The sequence below is a fragment of the Drosophila tropicalis genome, unplaced genomic scaffold (assembly GCF_018151085.1).
Source record: "Drosophila tropicalis isolate 14030-0801.00 unplaced genomic scaffold, ASM1815108v1 contig_996, whole genome shotgun sequence".
Classification (NCBI taxonomy): domain Eukaryota; kingdom Metazoa; phylum Arthropoda; class Insecta; order Diptera; family Drosophilidae; genus Drosophila; species Drosophila tropicalis.
The window spans coordinates 32,855-58,891 of record NW_027173500.1 but is presented as its reverse complement, the minus strand read 5'-3'; the positions used below and the strand labels follow the sequence as shown (position 1 = coordinate 58,891).

The 26,037-nt window shown below is 36.6% G+C and overlaps 1 protein-coding gene across 1 annotated transcript; it reads left to right on the top strand.

The window, feature by feature from the left end:
* The first annotated feature begins 22,790 nt into the window (after positions 1-22,790).
* LOC137586454 (uncharacterized) lies at positions 22,791-23,207 on the top strand. Its single transcript, XM_068302488.1, has one exon. It carries the CDS (start codon positions 22,791-22,793, stop codon positions 23,205-23,207), a length of 417 nt encoding a protein of 138 aa, XP_068158589.1.
* The last annotated feature ends 2,830 nt before the right edge of the window (positions 23,208-26,037 follow it).

The following is a 26,037-nucleotide window of genomic DNA, read 5'->3' as shown; positions in this document are numbered from 1 at the left end:
TCTAAAATGAGAAATATTCCTGACCCTGAGTGGACTCCAATCCAAAAAGTATCTCGGGATTTTCAATGTGGACGATCAGAGCATGCCTCAATCGATCCGAAGCAATTTCCAGTTGTCCCTGCTTACCATTCATAAACGCCAAGGCGCCACATATAGCAAAGTCGCAGTGCATCTACAAAGAAACATTAGCCGAGCTTCGCTTTACATTGGCTGTAGTAGGGCAACTAGCGCATCGGGCCTTTTCCTAATAGGCGACTTTAGTGCTCCAACTAGATTTGGAGCTAGAAATGTTCAAACAGAGCTTATAAAGCTTAGAGGAGAAAAGGCTTTGCATACGCATTATGAATGCTTTATAAACCCGTCAGCATCTGTCACAATGTACTACCACAATGTTGAATCTCTTCGGGCACACTTCGAAGACATAGGCAACGACCAAATTATTTGCTCAGCAGACTTCTTATGCTTAGTCGAAACTCCAACTGAAGAGTATGCTCTTGAAGGTGCATCATGGTATTTCAAAGAATGGAATACTTGTTTTAGCAAAACTTAGTATTTTGCAAAATGTAGAATTTCTTTTTGAGTCTCAAAACTTAACAAATCCGAAACAGGTTTTTCAGTCGATTACCTTCACGTACTTAAATACTTCGTTTCTAATTGTTTATAGGAATTCACAATTTCCTATAACAAGATTTCGCAATGAAATTATGAAAGATGTAGATAAAGTTCGAGCTCTTTGAGCAACTTATAATGTGGTATTAGTAGGGGATTTGAATATTTGCCGATTTTCCAGCACAGATCAGTTGGAAGCCCGTCTTAATGATAGGGGTTTAGTTTCTTTTTTAAATGTACCAACAACCAAGCACTCAACTCAAATAGATTGGCTTTGGGGAACCAGTAATTTACCGGAGGCTATAGCTATGACATATGCATCGCCGCATAGCCATCATGATGCAATATTTTTAAAATATAAGTTGTAAACATTAAGTAGGTTAATTTAATTATAGAAATATTTTAGTGTGTAAAATACCTCCTTGTGACCTTGTCGTGGTGGGGAGGCAGAGTATGTGAAAACTTTGTAGGACAAACACTTTACTGTTCAATAAATACTTATCACAGAAACAAGCAGCAATCCAATTTTGTTTTATTTCTTACTACAATTTAAGTTAAAGATATTTAATATGTCTAAAGAAAATATCAATTTTAGCTAGAGTGAATATTCCAGGATTCTTCTTCATCATTGATTTCTACTAGGGTGCGATTCGCTCTTTCTGCCATGCCGTGTGCGTTTAGAAAAATATCCAATTTATTGTGTTTAATGCGTATTCGTTCCGCCATTATCACTACTTATGGCTTTTATCTTTCTTTCTGTCTGACACTTGACTAAGTTTTTGAAATTTTTCTAATGCTTCATTCTTTGATTTCATAAAGTAAACAAAAACACGCTTTGACATATCGTCTATGAACGTAATAATATTACGTCTTCCCTTCAACATCTATCCAGATCCACTATTTCTCTTGTCAGCATGGCTTCATGAAAGGTCGTTCGTCGCTTACCAACCTTTTAGAGTTGACTACCCTTGTACACCATGGCTTCCGTAAAAAGTGTCAAACTGATGTTATTTATACTGACTTTAGTAAGGCTTTTGATACGGATGATCATTCTATGATTCTCGCGAAATTTTACATCATGGGTTTTTCCCCAAAACTATTGGCTTGGTTAAAGTCGTATCTTATTGGCAGAACCCAAAAGGTGTCTTTTCATTCCTCGACATCTAAAACCGTTCGAGTGACGTCAGGTGTACCCCAAGGCAGTCATCTGGGCCCACTATTATTTACATTGTTTATAAATGATTTGCCTTTGGCCCTGGCTCATTCACGCGTGCTCATGTTTGCGGATGACGTCAAGATTTGTTATTCCTATAATGATCCTTCTTTCCAACAGTACTTGCAATCAGATCTCGATGCGTTCTGTGATTGGTGCCATGTTAATAAATTACACCTTAATGCCTCTAAGTGTTCTTTTATGACTTTCAGTCGTTTGTCTCCGCTCCTAGCTCATTACTCTATTAAGTCTGTTCTGTTAGATTGTGTACCATCATTCAAAGACTTAGGCGTTATGTTTGACCCTAAACTTTCATTCAATGTTCATATTTCTTCAATTTTCAATAGAGCATGCAGCCTTCTTGGCTTCATTAAACGTTGGGCCAAAGAATTTGATGATCCCTATGTAACAAAGGTTTTATACACTTCGTTAGTTCGACTCACTTTATCTCTCCTCATCTTTCTGTCACTTCTCTTCGCGCTATACTTTTAAATCATCTACAGCGAAACCAATGAAAATATTCTGGACTTGGATTGACTGCAACTCATCCCCGACCACATTGGCTGTGAATCGGGGCGATAGCTGGCACCTTGTGCAAATAAAACACCTCCACCGGGTCGGGGATGTTTAGTTGTGTATAAAGCTAAGCTACCTTCTTCATTTAATTACTATCTGTCTTTAGCTTAAGCTTTTTCGTCGACTGCTGTGTTAGTTGACGTAAATAAATAAATAAATAAAAATAAAATATTTCGCTCCGCCAACGGATTGAGTGTTTATTGCGCCACATACATCTGTATGTATTAATTCTAACAATTGCGATGCACAATTCGAACTTTGAGCGAATGGTCGCGAGCATATATTAGATTGGTTACACGTATTACACGTATAAACGTTTTAAATTAATGCCGGTCACGAGTTGTTTATCTATTATTTCGTTCAAACTGCGAAAATTAAGGTGACCATATCTATTGTGCCACAAAATTTCTTTCTCTTTCATATAAAACAATCTGTTTTTGGTAACGTTATTAAAAAGAAACAAATTGTCTTGCTTTAAAGCTGTAATCATGGTACTACCGTCATTCGATTTTACAACAGCACAATTTTCTTTGAACGTAACTGTGTGACCATAGCTTAGCGATGCACTCACGAAAAAAAAATTTATTTTAAGGTCTGGCACATATAGAACATTTTTTAATGTTATTACACATTCACTTGTATTTATTTGAACTGTTCCTCTTCCAGGGCTTCTAATCTGTAAATCAGCAGCTAAACATATCATATCGTTTTTCTCAATGTAAGAAACAAACAAATCTTTTTCGTAGCACATGTGCGAGGTGGCACCACTGTCAATACACCAATTGCCGTTTGCAAATTTCTCTTTTTGTATTGCCGAATACACTGCATAAGAATTTTGGTGTTTCTTCTCTGCTTCTTTACTTTCTTGTTGCTTCACTCTACACTGTACTGATCGATGCCCGCTTTTTCCACACTTGAAACAATTTCCGTTAAATTTACCGGTTTCGCGTTTTTCATTTTGTTTCTTGTTCGCGTTTGCTTTTTCACCGTTTTCTTTTATGCGAATTGCTTCTGCCAGCAGCTTCACTTTTAGCACTTGTAAAGACGGTAGAGAATCTCGTGTCTCCATTGCTACCACAAAATGTTCATAATCAGAGCTCAAACTTGACAAAAGAATTATTACTTTTAGTTCTTCACTTAAATCAATTCCAACCTCAATCAGCTTACTGATTAGTTCCACGAATGAATTTATATATTGTGGAATTTCACTGTTTGCTTCCATTTTCAGGTTCAAAAGTTTTTTATAAAGCAACACTTTTTGAATTGGCCCGGTGGGCACGTGTACATTGCGTAGTACATCCCATGCTTCTTTTGAGGTCTTACAATTTTTAATGTAGTTCAATTGAGAAGTATTCACATATAGAATAATACAAGCTAGCGCTTTTTCATCGGCTATTACCGATTTTGCTGGATCGACGACTTCTATTCCACTCACGAATTTCCACAGTTCTTGGTGAATTAGTATACTTCGCATTTGTATACTCCACACGTCATAATTATGCTCATTGAGCTTTTCGATTTGAAAACTTTGACTCATCTTTTACAATTTTAAAATTTCGTATTCTGTTAGACCTGGGCCCATAACCAATGTTAGGTAGAAAAATGTCTGCACAGTGAAATTGTAATTGTTTTATTCAGAGAGAGCGGGAAAACGAAGTGAGTAAAAAGATCATTGTAGTTAGAGGTGGAACAAAGCTAGAGATGGATAATCATAAAGCTATAAATCGATAAAATGTAATTTGCATATTTAAACTATTTAAACATATGTAAATAGCATATTTCCATAATTTCAACACTTCTTCTCAAATTACATTTTAATACAAAAATACAAAAAATTCAATCATTCCAAGATGCTTTACAAACTTTACATGTTTTTCTTTCTGTAAGTTTTTAATAAGTATATCAGCTACATACTTAGACTACTGTAGACAGGGCGACGTATTCAGCTTCTGTACTGCTGAGGGCAACCAAACCCTGTTTCTTCGATTCCCACGAAAACGCTGCTCCACCAAAATAAAATCCGTATCCTGTATAGGATTTTCTGTCTAGGCTGTCGTTCGCCCAGTCTGCATCAACAAATCCGTCAACGTCAACGCTGCATCATGCTCACTATGTGGATCACTGTTTCGCTGCGCCAGTTGACTAATTGAGTGAGCAATATCGGGACGTGTAGATATAGCGAGATACATTAAAGAGCCAACCAGGGATTGACATTGGGTCACATCTACCCTCTTACATTTCTTATCGTTGCAGCTAATCTTAAAACAAAGAAAAGGTGTTGATACTGAACGACATAAAATCATATTGTACTTTTCTAACAAGGACTTTATATATTGCTTCTGACAAATTGAAATAGAACCAACTTCTCCTTGACGTTGAATTTCTATACCAAGGAAATTATTTAAATCAGATGAATCTTTAATATCAAATGAACACTTTAATGTTTTTTTCTATGTGAGCAATATGGTTTTTCTTTGAACAGGCAATAATAAAATCATCTACATAAACAGCTATTAAACTGTACGAACTTTGATCAATCTTCTTATATAAACATGGCTCATTTTTTGTAGCTTCAAATCCTAGATTCTGTAATACTTCATTAAGTGTGCTATTCCAAGCCCTGCCCGATTGCTTAAGGCCATATAAGGCTTTTTGTAATTTAATTGATGATGATGATGATGATGATGATCTTTACTAACAAAATGTTCTGGCTGCCTCATATACACTGTTTCAGTTAAATTACTGTTTAAATAAGCATTTGAAACATCTACCTGATGTAAGTACAACTCTTTTTCGGCAGCAACAGCTAAAACAAGTCTAATATTTTCATATCGTATAACTGGCGAAAAGGTTTCTTGATAATTTATTCCATATTGCTAATTACAGCCCATAGCTACCAGTCTTGACTTAAAATTTGTTATGTTGCCCTGATTATTTCTCTTAACTCGAAATACCCACATGGAACCGATTGCTTTCTCTCCAGGTGGTAGGTTCACCAATGACCAGGTTTTGTTGACAATGAGAGCATCATACTCTCGCTTCATAGACTTCTCCCACTCAAACGAATGTTTGCTTTGTAAGACTTGCTTGACCGTATTGGGGGGTTTCGACATCATGATAGGCGACCATATTGTGAAGCATATTGTATTGTTTTTTAGGTTTACCTGGCTGTCCGGTGCGAATAAGACTTGTCCTTCCAGATCCACGACGTTCAGGCTCATTTTCTTCCTCGGAGTCGTTGAATGCTGCAGAGTCGTTGAAACTCACGTACTGCTCGTTTTCGTTGAAAAGTGTCTCATCCATGTCGACTTCTTCTTCTTGAGATAAATGTTGAGTTGCTTCTTCTGGCGTAAAGTCTTCTGTTTCTCCAGTTGCCAAAACTTGTGCTTCATTTGGGAACAAATCATCGTCATGGGTAAAATCATTTTCATTATGATTGTCTATAACAAACGATGTAAAATTGTTAGTACTCGATTCATCTGTATAACACACATTTTTAGGAACTGTCTTCAACAAATTTTACGTCACGCCGCTCGAAGACTTGCTTCTTATCTCTGTCAGAGTCGATAGGCCTTTGCATTTAGAGAATATCCAACAAAAACATACAGTTTACCCTTAGGCCAAAATTTGTGATAATGCATTTTATCTAGCGCGTAAGCATTAGATCCAAATATACGAAGGTGAGACACCGAAGGCCTGCTGTCCATTTCTCCAAATTTCAACAGGCGTTGTACCTTTTAGCGCCATAAGGATTCTTCCACCTTTGATTGAACCATCATTGATCGTGCCATTTCTACTAGGGTGCGATTCGCTCTTTCTGCCACGCCGTTTTCTTGGGGGGTATACGGTACGGTTAATTGTCGTTTAATGCCGTGAGCGTTTAGAAAAATATCCAATTTTTTGTTAACGTATTCTCCGCCATTATCACTACTTATGGCTTTTATCTTTCTTTCTGTCTGACACTTGACTAAGTTTTTGAAATTTTTCTAATGCTTCATTCTTTGATTTCATAAAGTAAAAACAAAAACACGCTTTGACATATCGTCTATGAACGTAATAATATTACGTCGTCCCCTTCAACATCTATCCAGATCCACTATTTCTCTTGTCAGCATGGCTTCATGAAAGGTCGTTCGTCGCTTACCAACCTTTTAGAGTTGACTACCCTTGTACACCATGGCTTCCGTAAAAAGTGTCAAACTGATGTTATTTATACTGACTTTAGTAAGGCTTTTGATACGGATGATCATTCTATGATTCTCGCGAAATTTTACATCATGGGTTTTTCCCCAAAACTATTGGCTTGGTTAAAGTCGTATCTTATTGGCAGAACCCAAAAGGTGTCTTTTCATTCCTCGACATCTAAAACCGTTCGAGTGACGTCAGGTGTACCCCAAGGCAGTCATCTGGGCCCACTATTATTTACATTGTTTATAAATGATTTGCCTTTGGCCCTGGCTCATTCACGCGTGCTCATGTTTGCGGATGACGTCAAGATTTGTTATTCCTATAATGATCCTTCTTTCCAACAGTACTTGCAATCAGATCTCGATGCGTTCTGTGATTGGTGCCATGTTAATAAATTACACCTTAATGCCTCTAAGTGTTCTTTTATGACTTTCAGTCGTTTGTCTCCGCTCCTAGCTCATTACTCTATTAAGTCTGTTCTGTTAGATTGTGTACCATCATTCAAAGACTTAGGCGTTATGTTTGACCCTAAACTTTCATTCAATGTTCATATTTCTTCAATTTTCAATAGAGCATGCAGCCTTCTTGGCTTCATTAAACGTTGGGCCAAAGAATTTGATGATCCCTATGTAACAAAGGTTTTATACACTTCGTTAGTTCGACTCACTTTATCTCTCCTCATCTTTCTGTCACTTCTCTTCGCGCTATACTTTTAAATCATCTACAGCGAAACCAATGAAAATATTCTGGACTTGGATTGACTGCAACTCATCCCCGACCACATTGGCTGTGAATCGGGGCGATAGCTGGCACCTTGTGCAAATAAAACACCTCCACCGGGTCGGGGATGTTTAGTTGTGTATAAAGCTAAGCTACCTTCTTCATTTAATTACTATCTGTCTTTAGCTTAAGCTTTTTCGTCGACTGCTGTGTTAGTTGACGTAAATAAATAAATAAATAAAAATAAAATATTTCGCTCCGCCAACGGATTGAGTGTTTATTGCGCCACATACATCTGTATGTATTAATTCTAACAATTGCGATGCACAATTCGAACTTTGAGCGAATGGTCGCGAGCATATATTAGATTGGTTACACGTATTACACGTATAAACGTTTTAAATTAATGCCGGTCACGAGTTGTTTATCTATTATTTCGTTCAAACTGCGAAAATTAAGGTGACCATATCTATTGTGCCACAAAATTTCTTTCTCTTTCATATAAAACAATCTGTTTTTGGTAACGTTATTAAAAAGAAACAAATTGTCTTGCTTTAAAGCTGTAATCATGGTACTACCGTCATTCGATTTTACAACAGCACAATTTTCTTTGAACGTAACTGTGTGACCATAGCTTAGCGATGCACTCACGAAAAAAAATTTATTTTAAGGTCTGGCACATATAGAACATTTTTTAATGTTATTACACATTCACTTGTATTTATTTGAACTGTTCCTCTTCCAGGGCTTCTAATCTGTAAATCAGCAGCTAAACATATCATATCGTTTTTCTCAATGTAAGAAACAAACAAATCTTTTTCGTAGCACATGTGCGAGGTGGCACCACTGTCAATACACCAATTGCCGTTTGCAAATTTCTCTTTTTGTATTGCCGAATACACTGCATAAGAATTTTGGTGTTTCTTCTCTGCTTCTTTACTTTCTTGTTGCTTCACTCTACACTGTACTGATCGATGCCCGCTTTTTCCACACTTGAAACAATTTCCGTTAAATTTACCGGTTTCGCGTTTTTCATTTTGTTTCTTGTTCGCGTTTGCTTTTTCACCGTTTTCTTTTATGCGAATTGCTTCTGCCAGCAGCTTCACTTTTAGCACTTGTAAAGACGGTAGAGAATCTCGTGTCTCCATTGCTACCACAAAATGTTCATAATCAGAGCTCAAACTTGACAAAAGAATTATTACTTTTAGTTCTTCACTTCAAATCAATTCCAACCTCAATCAGCTTACTGATTAGTTCCACGAATGAATTTATATATTGTGGAATTTCACTGTTTGCTTCCATTTTCAGGTTCAAAAGTTTTTTATAAAGCAACACTTTTTGAATTGGCCCGGTGGGCACGTGTACATTGCGTAGTACATCCCATGCTTCTTTTGAGGTCTTACAATTTTTAATGTAGTTCAATTGAGAAGTATTCACATATAGAATAATACAAGCTAGCGCTTTTTCATCGGCTATTACCGATTTTGCTGGATCGACGACTTCTATTCCACTCACGAATTTCCACAGTTCTTGGTGAATTAGTATACTTCGCATTTGTATACTCCACACGTCATAATTATGCTCATTGAGCTTTTCGATTTGAAAACTTTGACTCATCTTTTACAATTTTAAAATTTCGTATTCTGTTAGACCTGGGCCCATAACCAATGTTAGGTAGAAAAATGTCTGCACAGTGAAATTGTAATTGTTTTATTCAGAGAGAGCGGGAAAACGAAGTGAGTAAAAAGATCATTGTAGTTAGAGGTGGAACAAAGCTAGAGATGGATAATCATAAAGCTATAAATCGATAAAATGTAATTTGCATATTTAAACTATTTCAACATATGTAAATAGCATATTTCCATAATTTCAACACTTCTTCTCAAATTACATTTTAATACAAAAATACAAAAAATTCCAAGACTTTACAAACTACATGTTTTCTTGTAAGTTTTAATAAGTATATCAGCATTTGCACGTCAGCTGTACGCAGGGCAACATGTTTTCGTTCCCGACGCCACAAAAAATCCGTATCCTGTATAGGATTTTCTGTCTAGGCTGTCGTTCGCCCAGTCTGCATCAACAAATCCGTCAACGTCAACGCTGCATCATGCTCACTATGTGGATCACTGTTTCGCTGCGCCAGTTGACTAATTGAGTGAGCAATATCGGGACGTGTAGATATAGCGAGATACATTAAAGAGCCAACCAGGGATTGACATTGGGTCACATCTACCCTCTTACATTTCTTATCGTTGCAGCTAATCTTAAAACCAAGATCTAAAGGTGTTGATACTGAACGACATAAAATCATATTGTACTTTTCTAACAAGGACTTTATATATTGCTTCTGACAAATTGAAATAGAACCAACTTCTCCTTGACGTTGAATTTCTATACCAAGGAAATTATTTAAATCAGATGAATCTTTAATATCAAATGAACACTTTAATGTTTTTTTCTATGTGAGCAATATGGTTTTTCTTTGAACAGGCAATAATAAAATCATCTACATAAACAGCTATTAAACTGTACGAACTTTGATCAATCTTCTTATATAAACATGGCTCATTTTTTGTAGCTTCAAATCCTAGATTCTGTAATACTTCATTAAGTGTGCTATTCCAAGCCCTGCCCGATTGCTTAAGGCCATATAAGGCTTTTTGTAATTTAATTGATGATGATGATGATGATCTTTACTAACAAAATGTTCTGGCTGCCTCATATACACTGTTTCAGTTAAATTACTGTTTAAATAAGCATTTGAAACATCTACCTGATGTAAGTACAACTCTTTTTCGGCAGCAACAGCTAAAACAAGTCTAATATTTTCATATCGTATAACTGGCGAAAAGGTTTCTTGATAATTTATTCCATATTGCTAATTACAGCCCATAGCTACCAGTCTTGACTTAAAATTTGTTATGTTGCCCTGATTATTTCTCTTAACTCGAAATACCCACATGGAACCGATTGCTTTCTCTCCAGGTGGTAGGTTCACCAATGACCAGGTTTTGTTGACAATGAGAGCATCATACTCTCGCTTCATAGACTTCTCCCACTCAAACGAATGTTTGCTTTGTAAGACTTGCTTGACCGTATTGGGGGTTTCGACATCATGATAGGCGACCATATTGTGAAGCATATTGTATTGTTTTTTAGGTTTACCTGGCTGTCCGGTGCGAATAAGACTTGTCCTTCCAGATCCACGACGTTCAGGCTCATTTTCTTCCTCGGAGTCGTTGAATGCTGCAGAGTCGTTGAAACTCACGTACTGCTCGTTTTCGTTGAAAAGTGTCTCATCCATGTCGACTTCTTCTTCTTGAGATGAATGTTGAGTTGCTTCTTCTGGCGTAAAGTCTTCTGTTTCTCCAGTTGCCAAAACTTGTGCTTCATTTGGGAACAAATCATCGTCATGGGTAAAATCATTTTCATTATGATTGTCTATAACAAACGATGTAAAATTGTTAGTACTCGATTCATCTGTATAACACACATTTTTAGGAACGTCTTCAACAAATTTTACGTCACGCCGCTCGAAGACTTGCTTCTTATCTCTGTCAGAGTCGATAGGCCTTTGCATTTAGAGAATATCCAACAAAAACATACAGTTTACCCTTAGGCCGAAATTTGTGATAATGCATTTTATCTAGCGCGTAAGCATTAGATCCAAATATACGAAGGTGAGACACCGAAGGCCTGTGTCCACTCCAAATTTCAACAGGCGTTGTACCTTTTAGCGCCTGCGAAGGAGATCTGTTGCGTAAATATGTGGCAGCCGCTATAGCCTCCGCTCCACTATTTCTCCTTGTCAGCATGGCTTCATGAAAGGTCGTTCGTCGCTTACCAACCGTTTAGAGTTGACGTTTAGAGTTGTACACCATGACTTCCGTAAAAAGTGTCAAACTGATGTTATTTATACTGACTTTAGTAAGGCTTTTGATACGGTTGATCATTCTATGCTTCTCGTGAAATTTAACATCATGGGTTTTTTCCCCAAAACTATTGGCTTGGTAAAAGTCGTATCTTATTGGCAGAACCCATTAACATTCAAAAACTTAGGCGTTCATATTTCTTCAATTGTCAATAAGAGCATGCAGCCTTCTTGGCTTCATTAAACGTTGGGCCAAAGAATTTGATGATCCCTATGTAACAAAGGTTTTATACACTTCGTTAGTTCGCCCTTCTCTAGAATATTGCTCGCCAGTGTGGAACCCGCAATATGATGTTCACCAGCGTAGTATTGAATCGGCATTCTCTTTCTCCATAAACTAGTCAACGGCAAAATCATTTCTACCAATTTACTAGATACGCTATTTTTTTGTGTTCCCTCACGTCGGACCAGAAACTTTTTTCCTATTCACCTTAGTAGATGTCTGACTAACTACTCTCTTCACGAACCTTTTCATGTTCTTTGCCAATCTTTTAACAACTTTTCTCACCTTACTGTCACTTCTCTTCGCGCTATACTTTTTAATCATCTACAGCGAAACCAATGAAAATATTCTGGACTTGGATTGGCTGCAACTCATCCCCGACCACATTGGCTGTGAATCGGGGCGATAGCTGGCACCTTGTGCAAATAAAACACCTCCACCGGGTCGGGGATGTTTAGTTGTGTATAAAGCTAAGCTACCTTCTTCATTTAATTACTATCTGTCTTTAGCTTAAGCTTTTTCGTCGACTGCTGTGTTAGTTGACGTAAATAAATAAATAAATAAAAATAAAATATTTCGCTCCGCCAACGGATTGAGTGTTTATTGGGCCACATACATCTGTATGTATTAATTCTAACAATTGCGATGCACAATTCGAACTTTGAGCGAATGGTCGCGAGCATATTTTAGATTGGTTACACGTATTACAGTTCGAAAAACGTTTTAAATTAATGCCGGTCACGAGTTGTTTATCTATTATTTCGTTCAAACTGCTAAAATTAAGGTGACCATATCTATTGTGCCACGAAATTTCTTTCTCTTTCATATAAAACAATCTGTTTTTGGTAACGTTATTAAAAAGAAACAAATTGTCTTGCTTTAAAGCTGTAATCATGGTACTACCGTCATTCGATTTTACAACAGCACAATTTTTTTTGAACGTAACTGTGTGACCATAGCTTAGCGATGCACTCACGGAAAAAAATTTAATTTCAGGTCTGGCACATATAGAACATTTTTTAACGTTATTACACATTCACTTGTATTTATTTGAACTGTTCCTCTTCCAGGGCTTCTAATCTGTAAATCAGCAGCTAAACATATCATATCGTTTTTCTCAATGTAAGAAACAAACAAATCTTTTTCGTAGCACATGTGCGAGGTGCCACCACTGTCAATACACCAATTGCCGTTTGCAAATTTCTCTTTTTGTATTGCCGAATACACTGCATAAGAATTTTGGTGTTTCTTCTCTGCTTCTTTACTTTCTTGTTGCTTCACTCTACACTGTACTGATCGATGCCCGCTTTTTCCACACTTGAAACAGTTTCCGTTAAATTTACCGGTTTCGCGTTTTTCATTTTGTTTCTTGTTCGCGTTTGCTTTTTCACCGTTTTCTTTTATGCGAATTGCTTCTGCCAGCAGCTTCACTTTTAGCACTTGTAAAGACGGTAGAGAATCTCGTGTCTCCATTGCTACCACAAAATGTTCATAATCAGAGCTCAAACTTGACAAAAGAATTATTACTTTTAGTTCTTCACTTAAATCAATTCCAACCTCAATCAGCTTACTGATTAGTTCCACGAATGAATTTATATATTGTGGAATTTCACTGTTTGCTTCCATTTTCAGGTTCAAAAGTTTTTTATAAAGCAACACTTTTTGAATTGGCCCGGTGGGCACGTGTACATTGCGTAGTACATCCCATGATTCTTTTGAGGTCTTACAATTTTTAATGTAGTTCAATTGAGAAGTATTCACATATAGAATAATACAAGCTAGCGCTTTTTCATCGGCTATTACCGATTTTGCTGGATCGACGACTTCTATTCCCCTCACGAATTTCCACAGTTCTTGGTGAATTAGTATACTTCGCATTTGTATACTCCTCATTGAGCTTTTCGTTTTGAAAACTTTGACTCATCTTTTACAATTTTAAAATTTCGTATTCTGTTAGACCTGTTTGCATAACCAATGTTAGGTAGAAAAATGTCTGCACAGTGAAATTGTAATTGTTTTATTCAGAGAGAGCGGGAAAACGAAGTGAGTAAAAAGATCATTGTAGTTAGAGGTGGAACAAAGCTAGAGATGGATAATCATAAAGCTATAAATCGATAAAATGTAATTTGCATATTTAACCTATTTCAACATATGTAAATAGCATATTTCCATAATTTCAACAAATTCTATTTTAACAGCTTCTTGCCATAAATCCTTATCACTTCGTGAAAAATTGTGTGAGCATTGAAAAGATAAATATTAGAACTTAATTCATCTTCGTCATAGGAAATATGTGGTTTATTTTGCAATCTTTCGCTTTTTCTAGTTGCATCATTGATAACTCTATTTGAGACTTCACAAGGCTGTTTGTCATCCTTTATTATTGTCCTTACTCTCATTCCATACTCTCATTCTGAAAATTCACCTTTTCATTATCCTTACTCTCGTTCAGAATATTCGGCGCACAACATTCCATACTCTCATTCTGGAAATTCACTTTTTCACAACATTCCATACTCTCATTCTGGAAATTATCTTCTATATTTTCCTTACTCTCTTTCGGGAATTCAATGTTTACTCCATCCTTTCAGAATGTCACTTTTAACAGCTCTTGAGTTTACCATATTTGTCTCATCAACTACCACATCTCTAGCAACAATGAATTTCTTATTTTCAATATCCCATAACTTATAACGTTAGGTTCATATCCCACAAAGATACTTTTAAACAATTTATTGTCGAATTTTCGTTTTCTAATTTTATTGTGTACGTATACAGTTGAACCAAATATTTTTAAATACCTTAACACTGGCTTTGTATTATGCCACATCTCGTATGGCGTTGCTGCACGATCTCCAAGTGCCCTACTTGGAATTCTATTTATTATATGACATATATATATATATTTTTTCCAACTTTGCACCATTGACCATGGCTCGAGCCTTTTCAGTAATTGTTCTAATCATTCTTTCTGATACTCCATTCAACTGTGGAGTATATGGTACAGTTAAATTGTAACTGATTCCTTTCTTTATTTTTATATTTGTCAAAACGTAATTTGGCTTGCTTTCCATTTAAACAAGCTTCACATATATCGTCTGTAGGATTAGCTTTATCAAGTAGTCTATTATCTTAAAACAAATTCTTTATTTTTATTTCTAACATTTTCCCTATACTTATATGACCCAATCTTTCATGCCATAATTTATATAAATTTTCAGTTCTTATATCAATTTTATATGCTTTGAATTCAAAAATTGGCATTTTGTACTCCCCTGAGTTTTCGGCAATAATAATACCACCTTTTGTCAATTTAACTCCAGACTCGTCAAACACTACTGTCACTCCAGCCTCTTGTAGTCTTTTTACAGAGATTAGATTTTCTGTAACTTCTTTGCAGTATAATGCATCTTCTAGTGTTATCTGGTACCCATTCTCAAGACAAACGATTCCACGTTTTGTTGCAATGATGTATTGCCCTTCCTTGGCGATAGCAATCTTCACTGGAGTTTGAAGTTCAGCAGAATCCATAAAAAGTGTCTCATCATTGATTGTGTGGTCGGATGCACCCGAGTCAAGGATAAAATTCACATTTGTTTTCAACTTGTTATTATTTGAATTCAAACTTTTAATCATTAACGGGAAACCTGGCGTGGTTGTTGCAATTTGAGCTTGTGTGTTATTTTCTTTATTATTGACATTTATTAGTTTTTTATATGCATAACAATTATTTTTTATGTGCCCTGTATTATTTTGATTGTATTTGTCATTATATGGCTTGCGAGTATTATTATTTTTATTATAATTTTGATTTTTATATTTATATTTGTTATTATAATTGTTTTTGTAGTTATTATTATTATACTTATTTTTAACCTCAACATATAATACCTTTTTACTTGTGTCATTATTAGCGTTGTTTAGTTTTATCTCATGATCGAGCAAACGGTGCTTAACGAAAAATAGAGTAAGATCTTCTTTCGATAGTTTCTCTATAGCAGAGATGACCCCGTCATATGATGATGGCAAAGTGTGCAGTAAGTGCGAAACCTTGTCCATTTCGCTTATATTGGCGCTTGATGCTAACATTTCATTAACCATTTCGTCAAAAATAATATAGTGGTGTACAAGAGCCATCTCGTTTTTTAGTTTAAGCGGCAACAACCGTTTCCGCGCAGACAACTGAGATGCCACACTTTTTCGTTCATAAACAGAATCCAGATTCCTAAGAATATCACGTGCTGTGTTGTTGTCTGTTGCGAAATCCAAAAATGCATCGCTTAAGTGCCCTACCACTATACTTTTTGCATACCGTTCGGCCTTAACCCAACTTTCATCTGTTTCTTTAGGAGCCTCGCTATCAATAACTTTTATTGCATCTTGTTCAGCAAGAAGTGCTTTTATTCTTTTTTTCCACACAGAATATTTCTCACCGTTAAACTGATTTATAGTAAGCTTTATCTTTTCCATAATTGTATATTTTTATTTGAATTTATATGTAGGTATGTGTAAAACAAACGTCTATTGTGAAAGAAAAAAAAAACTTAATGTGCAAATTTAAATTTTTTTATTTTATTTTTTTTTATAGAACATACTCTGGGCCCATAACCTGTTGTAATATTGGTTTGGTTGGCTTAGTATTAGTTTAGTTTTTAATAAAAGCACAATAATATTTTTAATTGCTTTATGATTGATTATATTTTATTAGATTTTATTTCTTGATTTTCAGACGACCAGCCACTTACACGTTTCGAATAGGAAAGAGGAAGTAAAGAAGACAGTGTGCCAGCACATTAATTTTTTAGGCCTTTTATAATGTTATTTTTGCAGGTCTACATAACGTCGCATCTTTAGCTATGTTATGTTATTCAACAATATTGGCCAGGGATGGTTTTCGAGATTCGAGAATATGTGCGTAATTGTGAGGTATGTAAGTGTACTAAATTGTAGTAACATAGCGAAATAACCATACATTCTAGCGTCACAGTGAACTTCGGTACCCATCGGATTAAACAAACGTAATACTGGCGTATTTGACAAACATACTTTTAACTGTCTAACGGATGCAAGTGTTTCTTCATTCATCATGAATGGTACATCTTTTTTCATCATATTCGTCAACGGCCTAGCGATTGTTGCTGAGTCTTTCACAAATCGGCGAAAATACGAAGTAAGACCTAAGAACCTTTGTAAGTCCTTTTTGTCTCTTGGGTAACTTTCCACAGCCATAGTCTTTTCTCTGGACGGTTTAATAGTCGAATTTCCAATTATGTATCCCAGAAAATTGACTCGCCTTTGTAAAAATTTACATTTTTCCCATTTAATTTTAAGCCCTGAAGTCTCGGCTATATTTAATACTCTTTTCAGCTTATTTAATCCATCTTCCTCATCACCTGATGGTATGATAATGTCATCCATGTACAAAATAACAATCCCTTCATCGATAACTGGGTTTAAGACTGCAAATATGTATCTCATGAATACAGCTGGCGAATTGGTTATCACAAATGGCACAAAATTAAACTCGAACTGGCCGTTTTGAGTAACCAGCGATGTAAACTTCCGCGAGCTTTCGTCTACGGGCACGTGGAAGAATCCATTGCATAAATCGAGGGTTGTAAACACCTTTCCTCTCTGCAGTTTATGCAAAACGTCGTCAATTAATTCTGTCGATTTTTATTATTTTCTGTAATCACAGCATAATCTTTTCTTGCCATCTTTTTTTGAAACTAGCACCACAGGAGATGAATACTCGGAAAAGCTTTGACGAACGATTCCAGCCTCCATCCATTCCTTTATCTGCTGATTCACTAACGCTTGATCCTGATATGGTAAACGCCTTTGAAAAATTGGAAAATCATCAGTTACCACAATCTTCATTTCCACTGGCGAAATAGTAGGTTTTACCGGTTTATATGACTTCAACATTTCTAATATATCTGATTTTATACCTTCGTCTAAATGGATGAGATGAATTTCTAGTGGAGTGTCTTCATCCAAGGTCATTGTCATAATTCTCTCAAACGTTGTCTGCGGCTTATTGGCTTTGGTATTTCGTCTTCTTTGTGGAACACGATTCGTTTTCTTCCAATAGTAACATTCAATTTCTCCAGAACATCATTGCCGATCACTCCTTTATACAATGTGTCTTTATCTCGAACAACATGAAAGTCTATTTCTACTGCGTTGCCGTCTAACTCTGTTATTGAAAAATCCCAGTGTACGAATCTTTTTCCCTCCTACTCCGATTACCTCCTTGCATTCACGGTTTAAGTTAACCGGGTTTATTTCCTTATAAGTCTCGCTAATGGTGGAAAGATCACTGCCCGAATCAAACAGAGCAGATAATGGCCTATTGGAACATCCTTAAAAGAACGATTAAACTTAAGTGTCATTTGTTGATAATTTGTATTATCCTTCTTAGTTTTTTTTTGCGTTCCTTGCCTCACACTGACTAGCTTTGTGGCCTATCTGATTACATTTAAAACATTTGAAATTTTCTTTACAATTCTTAGCGACCTGATTCATTCCTCCACATTTAAAGCATTTGAAATCCTCCAAAGTATTCCTCGATTGCAGCTTCTCAAATCGTGGTTTTGGTTTAGATTCTTGGTTGGAAGCATATTTCTCGTATATTGTTGTAAACATTTTCTCTCGTAATTCCTTTAAATATCTCGCTTGGTAAAGAACGCTTTTATTCATTTTAGAGTCTCGACAATGCTTTCCTCATCTAAGCTGCCTCTTTTGGCTATACTCTTCATTAGATAAAAGTACTCAACCAGACTCTCGTTGTATTTCTTCTTTCTACACTCTTGTGAACTTCTTTTGCCGACAATTTAACAGTAAACTCATCCTGTAGCGCGCTCTTAAGGCTACTCCAACCTGTTAGACGCTCTTGACTATTAACGAACAACTTAGCCGCTCCTGTCAACAGCTGTCTACCATAGATAAATTTTTGAAGATCATTCCATTGTATTGTTACAGCAGTACCCTCAAAGTTTGAAGGCCATTCTAATACATCCTTTTTGTTGCTCCCATCAAACATCAAACTCTGTCAACGAATCACGAATATCTTTTAATGTGAACGCCATTGTCACTTCTCTCTCAACTTCTTCACTTTCGCCTTGAATACTGGTATTAGCTTCTGAATATAAGGATTCCTCGTTCGTGTCTAAATCAAAATATGATATTAATCTCTCTCTTAATTCAGGTTTGTTGCCTTTTACACTTAAATTCAGCTCTTTTAACTTTTCTTTTAACCCTGCCACGGTCAGTTCGATGATCTCGTTATACAACATGTGTAAAAATATTGATTAGAAAATAATTTACATTAGTGTTGAAATTGGATGTTAGTTTATATGATTACAAATATTCTGATTCCTCTTTGTTGAATTTTTCTTTCTTACTTATTTTCCAAAACTCGTAATTCGTCTTTTCTTATTTCTCTTTTTCTCTAATTCGAAACTTTTAAATCATCTTTTCTTATTTTCATAATTTTAAATCTTCTTTTCTTATTTCAAAAATTGTAATTCGTCTGTTCGCTTATTTCAAAAATTTTAAATCGTCTTTTCTTATTTTTCAAAATTTCAAATCTTCTTTTCATATTTTCAAAATTGTAAATCCTCTTTTCTTATTTTAAAAATGGTAATTCATCTTTTCTCTTATTCAAAACTTTTAAATCAAGTTTTCTTTTTTTTTCAAAATTTTAAATCTTCTTTTCTTATTTTTCAAAATAAGATTTTGTGAATGAAAATGAAATAAGACATGTTAAGGTAGCAACTGGTTCACCTCAAGCAAACGGACAAGTTGAAAGAATTCATACAGAGAAAAATTTACGTTGGGATGTAGTAGAACATGTTCTAAACAACACTTTACAAAGAACAATTAATCAATATCCGAGTAAAATGTTGTATGACTCCAGAAAGTAAAAAATTCGCTTCAAACGTTTGTCATTCAAATTTGAGTGTGGATACACAGCTTTACAAAGGAGCTTGGGCTCCTTATGAAACCCTGGCTAGGAAATAACTAGAAAAACTTAAAACAAACACTAATGAAAAAACTATATATACACATATAGAAAAACTATTTAGTTTTAGAAAAAAAAAATCATATTGTATGGAGTCCTGGAGTACTCCTGTCGGGATAGGCCGAGTTGTAGCAAATACTAATACACATAGCAATAAGTAATACATTTTTAATAAGGAATAGACAGTAAGATACACATATACATTCATAATTATAAGCAAGCAAGAACAAAAGAGAATCAACAAAGAACAATCTGAGTTTGACATTGAACAATCAAGCATCGTCTGTGACTACACTAGGTACTTAACACTCGTCTGAAGAAACTCGCACTTAGCTAATCTTAACACATTTGTTTACAACCAATCTGTAAAATAGTTCTTTTAAAATTTCTAGATGCATATCGAAATCTTTTGTTGCTACCATAATGTCGTCTAAATATATGTAACTTTTTCATTTCGGTTATCCGATTTCCGCCAGTATTACGTTTGTTTAATCCGATGGGTACCGAACTTTTTTTTTTTTTTTTTTTTTTTTTTTTTTTTTTTTTTTTTTTTTTTTTTTTTTTTTTTTTTTCTTTCCCTTTTATACCCTTTTTTTCTCTTTTCTAAAACCCCCTCCGGGAATATTTTTTTTTAATAATAAAATTTATTTAAAGGGGGGATTTTTTGTAGTCTTAAAAAATTAATTTTAAAAGTTTAAAAAGTTTTTTTTTTTTGCCCCCTTTTTTTTTTTTCTTCCTCTTTCCTTTTCGAAAAGTTTTTTTGTGGCTGGTCGTCTGAAAATCAAGAAATAAAATCATATAAATTATAAGTTTCAATCAGTTAAAGCAATTAAAAATATAAGGCTAAGAAAAAAACCCGGCAGTTCTGCCCAAATTGGTCAAGTTTCGTTTAAATTCTTCTAAATGTCAGGGTATAGCCAAATTATTGTTGGATTTCTAGTTTTCATAGTCAATTCTAATTCTAGATCTATTCATTGCCATCTCGTTGGGTAGGCTGCTTCGAAACTTCCGCGGAGCTTAGGCCAAGCATGCTTTACATCAGAAGATTTTGTGAATGAAAATGGAATAAGACATGTTAAGGTAGCAACTGGTTCACCTCAAGCAAGCGGACAAGTTGAAAGAATTCACCGGAGTTTAGCATCAATGATAGCAAAATTGGTAGATACAGAAAAAAATTTACATTGGGATGTAGTAGAACATGTTCTAAACAACACTTTACAAAGAACAATTAATCAATATCCGAGTTAAATGTTGTAGGACTCTAGCAGGGAAAGAAAACTGACACATTAGTAAACATAATAAAAAAAATGGCAGATATAAAAAGACAAACACGCATATATATGTAGGAACCGGTGATGAGGCACCGATACACAAAAGAACCAGAAGCGGTCATCGTTTCTAAAGCCAGGTTGTAGTGCTAAGCCTCATAAAATAATGAAAGACGGTCACACACAAGACTTGGAAGTTTACAACGACAGCGATCACACGTTTCGGGACAGACCTGCAGTCAGTTTGATATTTCTGTTTAAGCCATAAGAAATTAATTGTAACACTAACATCATTGCCAATAACCGAAACCGGAATATAAATAAAATACCACAAATTGGGGGCTCACCCGGGATGGCAGATTAAAAGTGAAACAATTTCGTTAAAACTTGTGAAATTCTGAGAAGGAAGGAGACAGCAAGTGACGCTGCCTCGAGAAAACCGTCGTTTCAGTGAGTGGAAGCGAGATAGCTGCAGTAAAAGCGCGGTATCGGCGAGCGACAATAAACTTGAAAATTCGACCGATGAGCGAGACAGCAAGTGACGCTGAGATAAGGCAACTGCAGAAGGAGTGAGAAAGCTGATCAGGAAGGTGGTTCCGGAATTTTCGCAGCACATGACAGAACAATCGTGAGAAGTTTGGCCGAAGAAGGTGCCATTGGGATACACCAGCAATCAAAAGGCAAGGCAGGAACGGATCGAAGTGCACAATAGAGAGCGCTGGAGAAGTGTACGGCGCTAGAGAGATTGTGACGATTCCGGTTGCAAGATTGATTCAAGGTTGCGAAATCGATACAAGGCGGCTACAACGGAGGCTGTGTAAATTTCTGGAGAAGTGTACAGTAATTTACCAGTGTTGGTGCAAAAACGTTTAGAGGCTGTGTAAATTGCTGGAGAAGTGTACAGTAATTTACCAGTGTTGGTGAAATTTGAGGCTGTGTTAACTGCTGGAGAAGTGTACAGCGGTTAGCCAGGGCTGGAGGCATCGAAGCTTGAATTCTACAGAGACTAGCGTTGAGTTCTAGGAGTGAACTGCGTTAGTGGTGGCGGTGGACATCTGGTGGTAACGGCGTAAGCAACAGAAGCTGAGTTAGCTGCTGGAGGAGTGTACAGTGGTTAGCCAGGGTTGGAGAAAACGGAATTTGGAATTTTCCAGAGACTAGCGTTGAGTTCTAGGAACCTAGGGGAAACAACAGAGACTAGCGTAGTTCTAGGAGCGAACTGCGTTAGTGGTGGCGGAGAAAACAGAAAATAGCGTTGAGTTCTAGGAGTGAACTGCGTTAGCGCTGGCGGAGAACGACAGAGACTAGCGTTGAGTTCTAGGAGTGAACTGCGTTAGTGGTGGCGGAAAAACAAAAAGCGTTGAGTTCTAGGAGTGAACTGCGTTAGCGGTGGCGGGACGACAGAGACTAGCGTTGAATTCTAGGATTGAACTGCGTTAGTGGTGGCGGTGTGATCAACGATTGGCAGTTGCAACAACTTTAAGGTTGGCGATAAGTTTCGATATTGGATAGTGCAGGTGGAGAATTTCCAAAGGAATTTGGCTGTAAGGCTATTAAACATCGAAAAGGACTACAAAGCAGAGCTACGTGGGACGAACGAGAGACAGGAAAAGATGCTTATCGAAATATTTGTTGCTACCATAATGTCGTCTAAATATATGATAACTTTTTCATTTCGGTTATCCGATTTCAGACAGTTAAATCGGTTAAAGATATAAGGCTAAGAAAAAACACCCGGCAGTTCTGCCCAAATTGGTCATGCTCGTGTCGAAATGAGAGCAATTTGGTGGTACACTGGACTGGTATACTTGATCGCCTTGCTGGATTTCTATTTTTGTTCAATATTTTTCCATCTTAGTTACCTCTGACAGTTTGTTGTCGATAAGTCAAGTCAGATCCAAATTTATAAGTGCAGTTACTGTCCTTACTTTGCTCAAGCATTGTTTTTAATTTTCTCTGAATTTTTTTTTTTGTTTTTATTTTGGTAACATTTTTTTCGGTTTTCATCAAATTTACGTAAAATGTTTAGAGCCATGCAGATGACTATCAATTCGGCCCGATGCCTAACCTTTTATCCAGCCAGGCTCGCCCATATGCATCAAGGGGCATGCTACAAGGAGAACTACTATGATGTCCTGAATATACCGAGAAATTCCGATAACCAGGAGATCAAACGGGCTTTTATTGAGTTATCGAAGAAATATCATCCAGACGCTATTGCAAAAAGACCGCTGCGTTCACAGTATGATAGCCACCATAAGATGAATTCTCCCGCGGTGGACACCAGCTACTCCTACGTCAATGTCCACAAGAATTGGCAGCAGTATCAGGCAGCCAAAAGAAGCGAAAGAAGCAGCAGGGCTGCAGCATCCAGATCAAGAGACCAGAGAAATCGCCAGTTGTTCAAAATAAACAAGCTAGCTCCTTTGTCCCCTTACTCCCAGGAGTAACCCAGAGCCATAGTGAAAACTTCTGTGGATCCCCCGATTTCTCCGACACAGGAGGCGATGACACCGAAATGCCAAGTGAGTGGATGTACTCGTGCTATATTGCTGGTTTTGGACTGGTCAGCGGCCTACTATTCATGGATTCTCTGAGCGATTGGTGCTACAAGGAGCCGCCAGAATGTCCTAAGCGGGGGGCGCTATAAGAATCAGGCTTCCCCACTATTCAAAAGTAACTATATCTGTCTGTCCCTTTTTGTATGTGTGATTCTGATGTACACGGATGTGAGGGTGAGTTTGTGTTTAGATCATTAGCACATGGCTTGGGCGTGTGTTTAAGATCTTTATGCTGAAGCAACCACCCAGCGATGCTGTTACTCCGTTGTCCACTATTAGAACGAATTAACCAAATTCCAGAATGTCCCAAGGGTCATGGTCATTCGTCATAATTCTTAATTGTAATTTCCCTGTAAACTCCAGAGAGCTAAATATATCCACATAAATTTGCTCGTCGTTAATTGTGTAAAATTTTTGTGAAACCGAAACTGAGACATGGTCTGCTTATGCATAATTTGTCATGCCATCTGACAGGTCGGCAACAGTTAGCCTCCGCCTCCAGTCCGCTTCAACAAACTAGTTTCGCACGCAGACAACCAACAGAAACATAACATAACAGATCAGAACGGAACAGAACTGAATCGTCTATATATCTTCTCTAGTTTGCTTTCAGTTCAGCTAATTAAGAGTTATGAAATCTAGCAAGTTTTTTGTTTTCAATTCTATCTATGATACTCTACAAATGACTAGAAAGGATGTCTCCTGAGAGATAAACTTGAGAATTTCACGAGAACTTATTACTTGCTTTTCAATTGACTTTTTAAAAGTTTTGTGAAAGGACCCAATCAAAGCTTCAAACCAAATTTGAAGACATTTTCTAAACCTTAGAGATTAATCGATCCTTATCTTTGTGACTCTGTATGTTGGTCATTTTTTGACCGATTTTAAAAATTCATATATTATTTTCTTATTGAAATGATCTTTTACTTTGCATTAAAACCTTGACAACTTATATTTTGGCCAAGTTTCGTTTAAATTCTTCTAAATGTCAGGGTATAGCCAAATTATTGTTGGATTTCGAAGAGAGTATCTAGTTTTCATAGTCAATTCTAATTCTAGATCTATTCATTGCAATCTCGTTGGGTAGGCTGCTTCGAAACTTCCGCGGAGCTTAGGCCAAGCATGCTTTACATCAAAAGATTTTGTGAATGAAAATGAAATAAGACATGTTAAGGTAGCAACTGGTTCACCACCAAGCAAGCGGACAAGTTGAAAGAATTCACCGGAGTTTAGCATCAATGATAGCAATATTGGTAGATAGAAAAAAAAATTTACATTGGGATATAGTAGAACATGTTCTAAACAACACTTTACAAAGAACAATTAATCAATATCCGAGTTAAATGTTGTAGGACTCTAGCAGGGAAAGAAAACTGACACATTAGTAAACATAATAAAAAAATGGCAGATATAAAAAGACAAACACGCATATATATGTACACACACGTTTCGGGACAGACCTGCAGTCAGTTTGATATTTCTGTTTAAGCCATAAGAAATTAATTGTAACACTAACATCATTGCCAAAACCCGAAACCGGAATATAAATAAAATACCACAAATTGGGGGCTTGAAAATTCGACACATGACAGAACAATCGTGAGAAGTTTGGCCGAAGAAGGTGCCATTGGGATACACCAGCAATCAAAAGGCAAGGCAGGAACGGACCGAAGTGCACTATAGAGAGCGCTGGAGAAGTGTACGGCGCTAGAGAGATTGTGACGATTCCGGTTGCAAGATTGATTCAAGGTTGCGAAATCGATACAAGGCGGCTATAACGGAGGCTGTGTAAATTTCTGGAGAAGTGTACAGTAATTTACCAGTGTTGGTGCAAAAACGTTTAGAGGCTGTGTAAATTGCTGGAGAAGTGTACAGTAATTTACCAGTGTTGGTGGCAAAAACGTTTCGAGGCTGTGTTAACTGCTGGAGAAGTGTACAGCGGTTAGCCAGGGCTGGAGGCATCGAGGCTTGAATTCTACAGAGACTAGCGTTGAGTTCTAGGAGTGAACTGCGTTAGTGGTGGCGGTGGACATCTGGTGGTAACGGCGTAAGCGACAGAAGCTGAGTTAGCTGCTGGAGGAGTGTACAGTGGTTAGCCAGGGTTGGAGAAAACGGAATTTGGAATTTTCCAGAGACTAGCGTTGAGTTCTAGGAGCGAACTGCGTTAGCGGTTTTAAGGTTGGCGATAAGTTTCGATATTGGATAGTGCAGGTGGAGAATTTCCAAACGAATTTGGCTGTAAGGCTATTAAACATCGAAAAGGACTACAAAGCAGAGCTACTTGGGACGAACGAGAGACAGGAAAAGATGCCTTTCGAAATATTTGTTGCTACCATAATGTCGTCTAAATATATGATAACTTTTTCATTTTGGTTATCCGATTTCAGACAGTTAAATATATAAGGCTAAGAAAAAACACCCGGCAGTTCTGCCGAAATTGGTCATGCTCGTGTCGAAATGAGAGCAATTTGGTGGTACACTGGACTGGTATACTTGATCGCCTTGCTGGATTTCTATTTTTGTTCAATATTTTTCCATCTTAGTTACCTCTGACAGTTTGTTGTCGATAAGTCAAGTCAGATCCAAATTTATAAGTTCAGTTACTGTCCTTACTTTGCTCAAGCATTGTTTTTAATTTTCTCTGAATTTTTTTTTGTTGTTTTATTTTGGTAACATTTTTTTTCGGTTTTCATCAAATTTACGTAAAATGTTTAGAGCC